Genomic DNA, 15,928 nt, shown 5'->3' with positions numbered 1-15,928 from the left:
ACAAAGTGAAGCCCTACAAGTCCAACCTGCACCTTTGTCTGACCAGGCCTTTATTATTGAAGGCTGATCACTGAATTAAAGGTATGTTTAAGTGCTCTGTCCCTAAAAGGACAGGCTTGGATTTTTACAAGTCAAGTATATTGGGTTAGGGGTTACCTTATTGGCTGCTGTAATCATTCCTCCTCTCCACGCTGCCATGAAGTGATCCCTATAGCACAACACTGTGAGATGACATGCATTTTAAAGTTGAACTGAACTCAATATGAGGCTTCAGCAGTCTGACTTAAATGAATCAAGTTGGATTCTTCCAAAGTCTTGCATCCCTCTGTGGCAGAGGAATGTTTCCTGGTAGTCTGCCTCTGTCTGTTGGAGTTCCTCATCCTTGTAAAGTCCAACATAACTATTTCTTCGTGCAAATGCATGATTTGCTCTGCTTGTAACTCAAGATATCTCATTCCAGCACATCCTTAGATATGACTACCATGAAATATCCACTTACACCTTAAAGGACAATCCAGCGCAAAATGAACCTAGGGGTTTATAACACATGATTACTGAGTCGACCGTTCTCTGGGATATGTTTTCATGCTAATTGAATATGTCTCTAGCTTGAACGTATACAAGCAGGCGCCAGTCATGACCAGTCGAACGCCGAACACCATGCAACCAGTAACCAGTAACATAGCTCAAGCACGCCGTTCGTCGTTCGACTGGTCTTTATAATGTATCTTTTTTTATAAACTGTCACTGTACACTTACAAAGTTCTCAATGCTTCGGTTTACATGTAGGGACCCTCTTTATGCTACCGTTGAAGTGTGGTGCTATTTTTGTCTTTTAATGAGTGCTTAAGGGCGTTTTAGGCTCTAGTCTGGGAAAGCACACACTGCTCTCAAGGACAGTAACACAATGACAAGAAACAACAATAAATGAAACTCAGAGTTTCTACTCTGCCTGATCCTAAAGTGATGAACTCAAAGTGAGAATGGAAAAAATGCTGACAATAAAAGGGTTTCCACCCTGTTCTTTCACAGTTTCTCTTGAAACACACGATCGTATATCACTATGCTAGTAATGGGGGAACCACATTAACCACTTTTTTTTTTTACGTCACTTCACAAGCTGACAAGAGATGGTTTAGCTTTTGATACGAAGCAAAAGTCTTTAGTTAAGTCTGAAGGAGTCTACAGACATGAAAACGACTGATTGATTATCTTGAATATTTGTGATGTAAAAGAACAGGGGAAGAACTTGTGACAGAAAGAAACTGGAGAGGTAGGTTCTTGTGTAAATTATCTTTGGTTAAGAGGAATTTGTGTAATGAATGAATGAGTCGCTGACAGGAACTGATGCTATAGCAGAAGTGGCAATGATGATGGTGTGGATGATAAGCAATTTTTGTTTGTTCATGAGGCACTTGTAGTGCGTGCGTTTGATGATCAAAACGATGATGACAATGTTGGCAAAAACCTTTATAGTAACATAAAAAAAAGTGTTTAAAAAAAGATGTTTTGAACTCAAGGTCCTCTTGCTAGCTGTTTTTTTAAGTTTTCCTCTCATGCTCTGCCAATGAAATATGACAATGACAGCAAATTTTGGTGTTTGAATTGGAAAAGTTTTGGGTTGCAAGTTATGTCACTGTGGTAACAAACTTTTTTAGCCAAATCTTATAAAAGATAATTTAGTGCTAGTGAGATATATTTTCATGCCGGTGAACTTTTTCAAATTAAGAGTTCCATCCTAGTTACAATTTCCAACCATCCAACTTCATGTGTAGAAAATACTAACAAATGAAAGTAGTTTGGCATGAAATTCTTCACATGGTGTCATTATTAAAATAAGGGTTTTATAATACTCAAAGTTAAGTGATGACACCCTGCCATACATACACGCTTACATACATACACACAAGTTTTTATACAAAAATATATTTAACAAGAGAGAGAAAGGCAGGTGTGTGGGGTTTAATATGTGGGAAGGTGAGAGAAGGTGGAGGGAGTGAGAGACAAACGGAAACTGTGGGCGAGTGAGGAGAGAGAGAGAGCTAAAGAGAGAGAGAGAGAGAGAGAGAGAGAGAGAGAGAGAGAGAGAGAGAGAGAGAGAGGAAAAAAGGGACCCAGATCTCACAATGGAGTGTTTAGGAGGCCATATCAGTAGTTTAACATGCTTTTTGCCTAATAAACAAGAATGTACACTAACACTCTTTAGGCTAAATGCTAACGGTAGCATTGCTAACATGCTCACAATAACAGGGCTAACATGCTGATGTTAGCAACCAAAGTATTAGATTTAAATTTTGACCTGGTGTTGGCGCTACAGGACAGGTCGGGAATCCTCCCAACAGTTTTTATGACATTTCACTCTATAGATGTCACATTTATTGGGATAGATGTTCTGAACCAGGAAGGTCTGTCCCAAATTTTGTAGTAATCTATCCAGTAGGCTTAAATGTTGAATATATAATTCAAGCCCACGGTCTTATTATGCTGATTTGTCACATTGTAGCTGCTGTTTCTGTTGTTTACGCCTACGTGCTACATGATGCTGTCACAAGTTATGTTAATTTGTTGAAAGGTTGTTTTAGTCGTGCAACAGAAAACTGAAATTGGACAGATAGTCTAGCTAGCTGTCTGGATTTACCCTTCAGAGATCTGAGTAGCAGTTAACCATAGTCCTCATAAATCCACCAGAGTTTAAAATGCCAACACAAAGAAAGTGGATTATGGACACCTGGCTGAAAAGAGTGACACTGAAGTGGAACGTTGTGGATATAGACTTAGCATTGCGCACAATTACGCACGGCAGATCAGCTCGTGTACGATAAATGTTGTATTTGTACGATAATTTTGCCCTCTGTGCGATGTACGCTCAATAATGCTAAAAGTGCCATAATCTAGGATAATTTGACCATTTTAAAATGTAGTTGTTGGTTTTAGTCTGCGCTCTAGCGCAAGCAGCGCTGTCTCTCTCTCTCCTGCATCAGCCACAGCCAGCGACTTGGAGATGAAGCTTGAACTTTCTCATTAAGGTATGCTGTGTTCAAGTCAAGTTCTTTTGAATGCACCAGTAAGCCCAGTTGTGTACATGTATTTGATTAGCTTAGTTTATGGCCTTAACTGTTTCATGCGGAATATAAACAGGCTTCCAGTTGTGGCGTCTCGTAATTTAATTTTGTAATATAGTAGACTAGTACAAACATTGTCAAACTACGATAATTTCCCTCAAAATAGCCTACGATAATTTAAAGCATCTGGCACTATGCTTAATATGTACAAATCAAACTTGTCATTTTGATAGAGAGAGATTGTTCGGGCTCAAAACCAAAGTTCAAAAAACTATTTTCATCCCAGATAACAATAAGTTTCCTTAAACTGTCAGTGGGTCATGATTGGGAGAACTCTCTGATTAAACGGGGTGAAAGTAGTAAATGTGAAAAGCCACGATTGTCTTTAATGCACCCAATGTGTTCTTACTGATCCCACCCCGTGCACGAGTGACCGCAGGTGGGCGCCGAGAGAGCCTGGCCGAGAGAGGCATGACTGTATTACCTGTGGCTTAGATGTTACCACTTTATTACCATAACACCTGAAAGTGGGTAGACATAAAGTCTCGTTGTCCCCCCTATTCTGGCACCAGTGGACCATAGTAGTTTTTCCACAAGTAACTTACATTTCTTTATGTAAGAGATCAATAAAGATTTACTTGCTTCATAGGGAATGAGTTGTTTTTTTCTTATTAGAAACATCAGTAGCTTTCTGGAAAGAGAAGGGGGTTAGGAAGTGGTTTGTGTGTGTGTGTGTGTGTGTGTGTGTGTGTGTGTGTGTGTGTGTGTGTGTGTGTGTGTGTGTGTGTGTGTGTGTGTGTAGTTTGTGGTTATTTCTGTGCTTTTGAGAGGAAAGTGAGTGAGAGAACAGAGCGTCAGCTATTGGAGCCGGTTAGGGGAAATCCAAATGTTAGAAGAGGGCGCATAAAAGCAGAACTCAGTGAGAGAGGTTAGACAGAGGCAGATAGTAGCTGTGAGACTTGAAAGAGTTCTCTATTTGTTGTCTTGATTCAAACTGCTGCTTGACCAGTGAGGTTTTTCAGTCACTGATCATGAGCTGGATAAGTACAGACCTTTAACTGGGGAAGTTGCTGGACAGTACATCATGATGACTTTGAATGACATATGTTCAGTGGAACCAACTTACTTGTCGTGTCATCATGACACACAATGACACGACAAGTAAGCTGGTTCCACTGAACATATCTCATCACAGTTCCAATCAGGATAGAGAGTTTGACAACTAAAATCATTAGCCATTAGGGTAACACTTTACTTGAAGGTATCTACATAAGAGTGGTATGACACTGTCATGAACACATGACACTGTCATGACACATGAACCCTAACCCTAACTCTAACCCTAATGGGGGCTCTTTATCTGACCTTCAGGTAAACTGACAAACTGACAAATGGATTACGATTTGAATACAGCCATGTTGTTATATGATTATAACTATGGCTTTAAGCATGATAATACTCCCACATCCATCATCAGTTAAGGCGATCTACTCTGTTTTGAGCAGTCTGGTTTCTTTACTTTTACAGTACTGTGATTGCATTACGCATAATTCAGGTTTTATAGATCAGTCAGAGTAAAAAACTGCTTCCATAAGCCGCGCACACTGAGGAGTAATAGTGGATTACACTTGTCGATCTGGTTTGTGTACAAATCTGTAATGATTTGGTGAACAAAGGTTTGGACCCAAAAGCAGGACTCAAAGACCAAGCAGGTAGAGATAAAAGAGTGTCTTTACTGAAACCAAATCAATTCAATTTTATTTATAGTGGCTTGATCACAATCTATGATTTACAAAGACCCAACAATTCCCACCAAGAGCAAGCATTTGGTGTGACAGTGGCGAGGAAAAGCTTCCTTTAAACAGGCAGAAACCTTGGACAGACCCAGACTCTTGGTGGGAGTGGCCAGCGGCCTGTTGGTTGCAGGACACAAGCAACACAACACACCAAGCAGGCAAACAAAGGAAAGTAGACTGAACCAAGCTGGAAGCAGGGAAAAAGTCAGGGCTTCAAAGTTAGGGGAGTTGGTCATACAGGTAGGTGCATGCAGGCAAAGTGGCTGGACGGCTTAGTGAAGAGTACATATAATGATCTGACCGGAAACAGGTGGAAATGTGCGGAACTACCAAAAGAAAAATAAGTGACTTGTTCATAAATTTGTCAAGAAAATGTGCCAGTCAGGAAGTTGTTTCCCTTAATGCATATAACTGACAATGCATACACTTCAGCTTTTTGACTACCTCATTGTGACAATAAGGACATGATCTACAGTCTGATTAGTGCTGTTTTAAGAAAAGGAAGTGCCGTTAGCATGAAGTGCCCCTTTTAGAATAATGGAACATTCAGGTTCTCAGAAAAAAAAACACTCTGACCTTTATTAAACCGCATAAACAGGTGACCGGGTTGTCTGCAAGAACTTGGGCTGTTTCCCCTTTGCAAGGAAATGGAAAAAGTCTGAAAAAAATTATATTTATATAAATGTTGTGTGCACATGGCAAAAAAGACAAGTTTGCTAGTGTACTTCATTAGAAATGTATTTTTACAAATATAAAATGTTTAGAGGGTCTTGAAAAGAAGTAGTGTTGCTGTTATTGTACAGAGAGAAAGTTAGTTTTTTGCATTTGATGCTGTGGGTGTTTGTGGGTCGGGTTGCAGTGGCCTGTAGTAACCACATACCACAAATCATGTACCTGAGACACTTATTTTTCATCCTGTTTTTGATACACTTTAAATGTCAGTGTGGTTCAGATTCAAAAGCAAACAACCGTTCAATATAGTATGTATCAGTTGAGGGTTTGTCACAAAGTGCAAAAAATGAAGAAACACTCGTCTCAAATCTGAGATATGCATACTTCAATTGCACATACATACATATATACTTCAGGTTTGCTACATGGATACCTTACTTGCGCATATACTTCAATGTGCACGCGCAGGAATAACATGTAGTGTGAGTATGTATGTATGTATGTACATATGTGCATGGGGTTTGTATGTGTGTGTGTGTGTGTGTGTGTGTGTGTGTGTGTGTGTGTGCGAGTGCCTGTGCTCCGTGTAAATAGACATAACTGACTGGGGAAATAGCAGGCTGCAAGGAAGTAAAGGACAAATTAACTAGTACAGGTGATACAACTGTAGCATCCACACTGAAGTAGCCAGTATCCACCTGTGTGTGTTGTTGTATTGTTTTTTTTACCTATTGAAACCCTGTATCAGCTTCTAATTATAGCAACAGGTGCACAACACGTACTGCCATTAGAATATGTCATTAATGATCAGTTGAAGGAACATACAAAACTGCTCTGAAGTGTTAACATACTTAACTTAACCACAAAAACTTTACATTTTCACACCCTTGAGCGTAAGTGGATTTAAATGGAGAGAAGTAAAAAAGTCATCTAGGTTTGCGGTTGTATTTCTTAGTATTGACCTTCAAAGAGTGCAGACGTTATCTTTTATTCATAATGCTAGGTGTGGTGGTTTGCCATTTCCTGTAGAAAAAAAAAAACTATTTCTGTCCACAAGACATTAAATAGAATGAAACCAGCACTTTGAAGCAGATCCTGAGCAGCTTCACCAACAGGTAAGACATTAAGAATAAGACTAGTACATTTCCATGTAAATATATGACAAATGTGCTGCATATCACTTATTTTTTGTGTCCGTTACGAGAGGATATGAAAGCTGAGCAGGCAGACAGCTGATCTGCTTAAATGGTGGGGGGGGGGGGGGGACCACTGGTATAATGACTGTAGCTATGTCTTTTTTAAATAAATGTAATGTATCATTATTTTACCAGGAAGACCCATTGAGATCAAATATCTTTTACAAGAGAGATCTGGCCGAGGTAGTGTTTTACCATGGGTTGTTTAGTTTAATCATAGCCACTAAAGACACTTTGATAATTCATTTATCAACTGCTGTTACATAACATGTCTAAAGATCATTTCAAGTAGTATAGAACTTTGTTTTTGTTAATTTGACATTATGAGAAGGAGCACATTAAATCAAACTACAAAGATGTCACGGATGACAGTATACAGTCCAAGATATATTTTCATGGTAGACCATGATTGGCTTGTCAGCATTTTAATGAGTTAATGAAGAAGTGAGTATTAATGCCAGTGTGGTATCCGGCCCTATAAGTTTAAAGTCTGTATAAAGCTCAAATATGGTGAGAAATCATGAGCACTGTGTTAATGATTTTCATCCTAGCAGAGTGATGTGTTGAAGAGGATTTCCTATTTGATTCTGTGATTAGATGGCTGAGTGAGATCAATGATTTTATACAGCATCACAGCATCGCTACCCAAAACACAACACCAGCATCATGCACCCCAAAACTACATGGTTTTCTGTCTCTTTAAAGCTATTTATGTGCAGAATTTGAAAATGTGAACTTTTGCATCCTAAAGTCATTATATAACCCCCAAAAGCAACTTATTACATTATTAATTCATTCCAAAATTTAGCCAAGGCTCAATTAGCAAAGCAAAAGCGGACAACTGCTCCGGGGCCCCAAACCTTCAGGAGCCCCAACTGTTCCATGTTCACTACTTGTAATTTGGTTATTTGACATTTATTTGGAAACTGGTACAGCCTGCAGCCGCCTATTTCGTAGGATATCATACGAATTGCTATGCATAACCTTTCATAAAATATCATACAAATCCGTTCATGAGAATGGATTGGAAGGCAACAAAACACTGCTTTCAGCCTGGTTTTAAGCTCCTCTTTAAATCTCAACATATTGGCTTCAATAAGTGCAGGACCCTCGATCCCAGATTCTGTTTTCAATCTACAGTCAATTAAAATAAAAGATTAAAAAATACAAAAGAAAAAGGTTTAATGTGGTGCTGATCCTGACCTTTGAAGCCTCAGTGAACAGAGGATTTACTTACGAAGTATTACATTGTCACTGTATCTGGGTATTGTGGGTATCACATGTAACACAGGTGTTTAATCAGTCTGTGTACGTGGAAACAGAACAAGGATCTGAAACATTTTTATTTCTGGATTTTTTTTTTATCACCTGTTCTTTGGCAGTTTCTTGCTGTATTTCTGGTCAGGGCAGGTTTTTTTGTGTGTGTGTGTGTGTGTGTGTGTGCGTGTGTGCGTGCGTGCGTGTGTGTGTGCGTGCGTGCATGTGCGTGTGTGTTAAATACTACAAATCAAGAAGCAGAGAAACATACAGTGTGTGTCATCCCTTTGCACAGAATGACAAGAAGGAGGAAGCAGTGAGTTACACTCTGAAGTGAAAACAATCCATCTAACCCCCAGCTTTGGAAACAACCATCCTGCTGGTTTGAGATCTCTCAAAAAAGAAGAGTGATGACACCATAAATGGAGAGATATAAGAAAACCCCTGTGCTGTTTCTTCTTCTGGCTCTGCTTTGTGACTGTGCTGCTGGAAACCCTCTGTGCTTCCATAAGAGTTAGTGATTTTTTTGATAACTTAACTTTATACTGTTATATTGCCTGGCATAATAATAGATTTCGATATATTTTGTTACACAGAGAATAACGACAACACAAGTGAATGTGAAAGCCCTTGAAATTGACAAAGTTTAATGTTTTTCTCTTCTTCTCATCTCCATTAGGTGTCTCAGATCTCACCTGCTACACTGACTATAATTCTACTATCACTTGTGTGTGGAACAGCACGTATGTGTCTGATCAGCCAGACAATGTGTGCACAATACAATCCAAAGGGAGGTAAGGACATCAACCCCAAAAAGAAAAACTGGACAGATTCAAATATACAGTTATTGTGTATGAGTGCAGCAAAATGAAAAGAAACATGACATTTTCTTTCCAACAGTAAATTTCATAGCAGTCCATGTAACCTGGAGCCTGTTGACGTCTCCAGACCAATGCCAAAGAAGTGCGTCCTGAGCTACAAAAGAGGAGAGAATGTGAGTCTGAGGAGCTCTCATGTAACCACACACTATAATATCTCAACTGAGAGAAGAATGAAATAGTGGACATTGAAAGAATAGTTTAACACTTAACAAAGCAAAACATGCTTCTTTGCTTTCTTACTGAGAGTGTCTATTTGTTAAATAAGACTACAGCTTGTAGATGGTTAGCTTAGCTGAGGCCCTGTCCACACAAACACAGGTATTTTAAAAAACGCAGCTTTTTCTATGCAGTTTGGCCGTTCGTCCACACACAAACGCAGTATCAGCATGTTTTTACGTTTACATGTGGACAGAGGTTTTTTTAAGCTTTGGTTTTGTAGAGGAGAGTTTTTTTGTTAAATGAAGGAGTAAACTCTGTTCATAAAAATATCTGTGTATGTGTGGACTAGGCCTTAGTTCAAACAGGGGGGATACTTTGGCCTGTAGTGATGCACGTGTCGTTTTTTTTTAATAAATGCACCAACTTTATGCAGTAGTATCACAGGACACAGTACAGAAGTGCACAATTTGGGACAGTCAAGGACAGAGGAGACAAGGACTGAGGAACTCTCCAAGGTGCTGATCCTGCCCCCACAGTAGTGGGAAGATTAAGGCTAAATAAACAAACTAAACAGTGGTCTTTATTGCTTGAATAGCAGCAAAACAAGTAACCATTCATGAAATACATTAAGTCTGTCTTTCAAAGTTTAGTCCTTGTCCTTGTAATGTCATTTGTTCCATTGACATCTGGCAACCTCTGGTACAGCATTTATGTCTACATTTAAGGCTATTAGCTGGAGCTTTTAATCAGACCATCTTATTAGTTCACCTGTTTAGCAGATCACCTTTACTACCAGCAAAAACATCATGATGTTCAAACCACCACATTAATTAAGATCTTATTTAATTCTGTATTGTTGTCTTATGAATGTTTCCTAAGAGCTCTATTCCTTTCTTGAAATTTTCTCAGTTTCAAAAAAAGGACCAGCTGTCTATTCATCTGAGCTGTAGCCTTGCAAAGCAGAATTTGAGCATTTCCTTCACGCCAGCTTGTCACAGTGAGTACAATGAATATCATATCACCTCTATGTGATTTACCCTGTGAGCTATCAACAATAACCTAAAACAAACTATGTGTGTGTGATACTGCAGTAAAGCTGGATCCTCCGCGACAACCAGTTATCAACTCTACCACCGTTTCCTGGTTATCCCGACTTACACCCAAAGGGAATAGAAGAATCGGATTATACAGCTCCCAATTGCAGTGGAAACAAGAGAATGTGTCATGGAATGTGTGTATATATTCTGTGTCTGTGTGTGTGTATGTGAATGTTTAAATGAGTAGGCCTATGTGTATTCTGTCAGAAATCATAGATCCCACGATTGAATGTTAAATTGTTTGCACAAATGATCCATGCCTTGTGGTAGTAGAAAATCCAAGCACCTGTACATGAAATCAGCCCATTAAATATCCACACATTTCTTCATTTTCAGGATCCCTCTGTGAAAATAATTGACACTGAATGTAAATATAACTGCACAGCGGAGCTGGACCCTAATCAGATAATACAAGCCGAGAGGTACCAGGCACGCACCCGAGTGAAGGCCATTGCACGCGACACAGAGTCAATGTGGAGTGACTGGAGCCCCACTACATCATGGGTGTCTCAGATAGGAAGCACAAAACCACCCCCCCCACCATCAGGTAAAGGTTGCCAAATGTGAACAAAGCCAATTGAGATTTAGTTTCAGAAATGCAGGCAGTGAAAAGCTCATGTTATGAATGTCTTTGAAGACAAGTTCAGGTATTTGATTACCTTCCAGTCCTGCTGAGCATTTGGCACTATGAGCTCATGGGAAATAGTATTAATAGCACGCCACTCGTCACATATATTTTCAGGAACACTTGACGTCACTTATACATGTCAAACTATGACGGTTCACTAGAGTTGCAGTTTAAAACATAGTTTTTGGCAAGAAAATATCTTGGTAAAGGTGCAGTAAGTGATTCTGCACAAAGATTGCTAATATTTGAACTTCGCCAAAATGCAACCTAGGGTCTTTTTGTGAATGTGCCCGAGTAAAATTTTCGTTTAAAGGCATATTTAGGACGGAAGCGGCACTTTTAAGATTGAGCGTATTTTCGTTTTCGGTCAAATTGCCTTTTGAATGGGAGTGCTAGGGCATTACTATGATCGCAACCAAATCGCTCGCTCTCCCAGAACACATTTCTAGATCTGGGTAACTAATTGCTTAACATGCCATTGTGTACAGTATCAGGATAATTGCAATAAAAAAACACAGACATATAAGACAGATTTGGTCTTTACGGTGGGATAAATACAGTGTTCTTATCTCTTAGCTAACGTGATATGCTCTTTCCTGTGTTTGACAGATCCTACTGGGGGTGTTTTTGGCATTGTTGCCGCGGCAACAGTGTTTGCAGTGTTTCTGGTTGTCATTCACATTAAGACAGACAAAACCACCTGGTAAGCACAACCACAAACTACTTTACCAAGACATTTGTGTCACCTGTGCTACAAAAACATATAACACGCTGTCTTTTATGTTCAAGAGCAGTATATTTTTTCCGACAACTCTGTTTTAGGATTACATCCTTGTGTTTTGTAGGGTTTACATCGCAAAGAGAATCAAAGGTCCGCCCCTGCCGAACCCAGCAAACTCCTTCCTAAATGATGCAAATTTCCAGGTGAGCGTATGAAATCTTTTTTTTCTTCCTGTTCAGTTGAATCAGATTTTGCTGTACAGTTAGCATACTATAGTGAGTTTTAAGCAGCAGCTGGATACGAGCTTGACAATATCAGTGAGGCTGAACTACGATTTGACCCTAAATTTGCAATCCAAATAACCAAAATAATTCTCTAAAAGATGCTAAAAGGCTCAATGAAGATGAACAGATCTGCAGAGTAGGGAGATAGTTCTCTGTGGGTTTGTCATTACCAGTGGCACACATCGTCATATGATCCATGGTTAATAAATACATTTCCATTAGTGCAGCTTTAAACACAGCAACTTAAAAAAGCTGTTTAAAAAAGGCAGAGCTCAAAATGACACAAAACAGCAGGATGTTCAGCCCACATAGGCTGTGAAACCAGACAGAAAAAATGACTCATTAGTCAAAAGACATACAGTATGACCTTTATAATCCAACTTTATTGTAGTTACATAGAAAAGAGACGGACACACCTCAAACACTGGGTATTTGCAGACTATTTACAGACCTTGTATCACAAATTAAACTACTTCTGTATTTTTTAACTTTGACAAATTCCTCCTCTTGCTCCCCCATCTTTGACATTTTCACCTCCAGAATTGGTTGAGCCCTTACTTCACCAGTGAATCCTTTCAATCCTTCTTAAAACCGGTGGATATCGTCTCTGTCGAGGTAACCACCACTGTGGATGCTGTTGCACCCTGCGGGCCGGAGGCGGCACTGCTGGAGAAGATGAGAAGTGAAAGCAGCCACACGTCGACCAGTTCCAACTTCACCAACCCCAGTTACTCCCAGCTGTGTCCTCCTCCTCCTCCTCCTCCTCCTGTTTCCTCGCTCACTGCGGGGAATCTGGCGCCCTGCGCCACCGATACACCTTATGGACCCGTTGGTAGTCAAGGTGAAGGTAACAATGCCGAACAGGATAGGGAAGTGAGAGGGAAAGAAGTGGAGATCCGCCAGTTGCTCTCCAAAAGCAGCAACAACAGTGAGCTTATGCCGGTAATTTCAGACTATGAGAAGGCTGAGAAGCTCCAGGTCGAGTGCTTCAGGCTCCAGAGACTGGATTCAGGCGTGTGCAGTGGCGAAGAGGTCAGTCAAGAGAGCTTCGAGGCAGATAGCATCAATCTGACTGATAGCCATGAGGACGGGCCTGAAGGAGAGGAGCAGATGGAGGGAGGGAATGGCAAAGATGTAGATTTGCAGAAGTTGTTTGGAGGCAGCGTAGATATTTTAGGCAAAGGATCCATTCAGGTTTGTTCCGGTTACGAGCAAGTCCAGAAGCTGCCAGCTGACAGCCCTGAGCTCTGGAGCCTGGATTCAGACATTGGTAGCGGGGGTGAGAAGCAGATGAGTCAGGAGGAAAGCTTGGAGGATATTGGGAAGTCCACTGAATCTACAAGCCTCCTGCCTTCTCCATCTCCTTCCAGCGTCCTATCATGCTCCTTGCCCTCTTTCACACCACTGCCTTTGAACTTCTCTGGGCCAGGTTTGAGTCCAGCTCTGCAACCTCTGCCAAGTCATTTACTTGAGAGGATTGCTCTAATGTCCACTAACCGGTCAGTGGAGCCCTCTGGTGACGGATATATGCCAGTTCGACAGGAACAGAGCTAAAAACTGACAGCAGGCCTTACAGTAAATGCTGTACAATACTGTATGTCGCTAGCCTGACATCGCTAGACCAAATCGCAAATGTGTGTAGTCTGAAACCTCTCACTTCATTTTCCAATTTCCAAGGGGCGGTTTAAACTGAGGTAGACCAACATGCCTCTGGACCTGATTGGATAGACTGACATGTGATGTAAGAGCGGTCAAATTCTCTCCAGCTTCTGGACTATACTTGAATGTAACAAAATGCAAATTATTGGCAGTGAAATAATTTGTTACTTACTCAACTTCCAACATTTCTGTCAAATATACAGTAACATACTTAGGGGTATCTATCAATGAGGATAAAAAACACAAAGTTAGGCTACTTTAAACTTTTCCCCAATCACAAAGGAAATGTAACCAGTGGCTTCTTTGAAACGTCTTTGAAAGGGCATTTCTATGCTTACCTATGCTGCTTTCTCATTAGATATTCATAATAAAACAAGACAGACATGCTACTTTTCATACTCCTTGATGCAGTTGCTAGTAGCTAAGGAGGACAGAGGACTAAAAAAACATGATGGACTCTTCAGAAGAAGAGTTTCTGCGCAGGAAAGTCACCGGACACCACAATCTTCTGAACATAGCCATACTGAGAAATACAATAATATTATCTGAAATTTTGACCTTTTACTGGAGAATGTGTTTCTGTTTTGTTTTCTCAGGTACAACACAATATATGAAAAATAATAGTTTCTGAACAATCTCAATATTTTTTTGAAAAGTTTTACATCATAAATGTAAATTTGCTAAAGTCAAATTTCTCTTTTATTGAGAAAGAACTGCAGCTATATATTACCACAATAACTTATATACTTGTGATGTAAATTATTTTCTATTTCTATTTATTTTTTGTAGACCATTGACATGTCTTGTGACTGGCATTTGATTTCATTGATGTTTTTCCTGCCATTTGCTTTTCTGTATATTTATTACTCACATATCCGTTTAAAGTGAAGTATTACTGTTTATTTGTATCATTGTAATGCTTACTGAGCTACTTAAAAACAGACTACAGGGTGCAGAGATGAGCTGTGATGGCATCATTATGTCTGTGAATGAATGTTTTTGCCATCAGAATTTCAAAATTGTACTTCAACAGATAAGCTGCAGACATCTAATTATTTGCCAGGCTGACCTAGAAATCATTTAACCTCCAACTTGTACAGAATACGGCAGCTAGAGTTCTTACAAAACCTCGAATGTAATAGTACATATCCTCTATTCATGCCTCTTTGCACTGCTTACCCAGAGTTTTAGGAATTCATTTGGAAATTGTACTGCTTGTCGGAGCGGCCTTACCCTTTCTTACATGATCAACCTTCTCACCTCTCTGTTCGTACTCTTAGAACAGCTGCTGCTCTCGGTCCCCAGGGCAAGGCTTAAGACAGAGACAGGGGCACTACCAGCCATTGCTGTACAATTGTGAATTCTTTTTTATTTTTATCTATGCTGCAATTAACTTATTTTTCTGCTTTGTGTATTTTGTATCCGTGAAGCACTTTTTGAAAGTGTTTTTAACAAGTGCTTTGTAAAAAAGGCTTATTATAATTATCTTGGTTGTTTTTCGAAAACCAAGCAAGGCTGGAAATTTGTCTGAACAGGAGCGGGACCAAACGTATCATACTGATATTTTAAATGCTCTCAAAGACAGGTTGAGAGTTGAACATTGAATGTATTTAGTTTCTACACTGTTGTATTACACACATTTAGCCCAATTATATATAATTTATCATATATTGCACATTGTTTCTGGCCATACAGTATGATTAATGTCTTTATGATCAACACTTATAGAACAATTGCTCAAGAGACATTTTCTTACAGGTTATGTTGAATGTTTTTGGATGTACAAAGGCATTGTCTTAACTAATCTGTAAGGTGTAAGGCGATGTGTATGACCAACAGTAGTCCATCTCTGGACTCTGAATTTTCAATAAAATAAATGAGAAATGTGAGTATTTATTGTAAACTTATTGTAAACTTCTTTTTCTTTTTTCAATATCTGAAGTGTTGATGTGATTCCAAAAGCCCAATTCAACAAAGCGGTCTGTATTTAACATGTAATCGAGGAATAAACAATTTACCTCCTTAGCACTTCAGACAGAAGAAGTCAGTATCTGAGGTACTAGTGAATCTTTAGTGCATGAGGTAAACTCACAGTCTCCTTCAATAAACAAATCTCTGCCCCAACCTCAGGCTTTCTGTCTGTGCATCTAACTCACTTAATGGCCCATTGGGATTTGTTGTTTGCATGGAAATGAACCCAGGGAAATGAGTTGAGTACGTACATAGCCTGACTCTGCTTTACTCCCATTAGATTTACTGTGCAGAGGAGTTGACTGGGCGCATCATTGTTGCCAGGAAATGATTAGTTAAACAGTACCTGTACTCTTCTAAGTCACTGCTGCTCCTCTTGGACGAGTATGTATGCTTAGTTTTAAACAGGTTATGACTTTGCTGATGTATTTAGGTTGGATTCTACTGTCAGTATCACTTAGCAATAGACAGAGCCAAACGAGCTTTGGGAAATATTGATTAATGTTTTCTTTTTTTCTTTTTTCACCTTTGGACTTACAAACAGA

At 39.6% G+C, this 15,928-nt stretch overlaps 1 protein-coding gene across 2 annotated transcripts; it reads left to right on the top strand.

Annotated features, from left to right (window-relative positions):
* The first annotated feature begins 1,061 nt into the window (after nt 1-1,061).
* Nucleotides 1,062-15,301, top strand: LOC114563768 (uncharacterized). 2 transcript variants are annotated; one of them, XM_028590630.1, is made up of 10 exons: nt 1,062-1,273; nt 8,279-8,496; nt 8,663-8,777; nt 8,884-8,977; nt 9,933-10,020; nt 10,115-10,254; nt 10,457-10,667; nt 11,358-11,451; nt 11,594-11,672; nt 12,294-15,301. In XM_028590630.1, exons 2-10 carry the CDS (start codon nt 8,406-8,408, stop codon nt 13,305-13,307), a joined length of 1,926 nt encoding a protein of 641 aa, XP_028446431.1. In that variant the 5' UTR covers nt 1,062-1,273; nt 8,279-8,405; the 3' UTR covers nt 13,308-15,301. The 2 variants fall into 2 exon arrangements, with proteins under 2 accessions (XP_028446431.1, XP_028446438.1); XM_028590637.1 differs by lacking the exon at nt 1,062-1,273 and adding an exon at nt 6,417-6,645.
* The last annotated feature ends 627 nt before the right edge of the window (nt 15,302-15,928 follow it).

The sequence above is a fragment of the Perca flavescens genome, chromosome 2, assembly GCF_004354835.1.
Source record: "Perca flavescens isolate YP-PL-M2 chromosome 2, PFLA_1.0, whole genome shotgun sequence".
NCBI classification, from domain to species: domain Eukaryota; kingdom Metazoa; phylum Chordata; class Actinopteri; order Perciformes; family Percidae; genus Perca; species Perca flavescens.
Note: the sequence above shows the minus strand (reverse complement) of the source record. Positions and strands in the feature narration are given on the sequence as shown.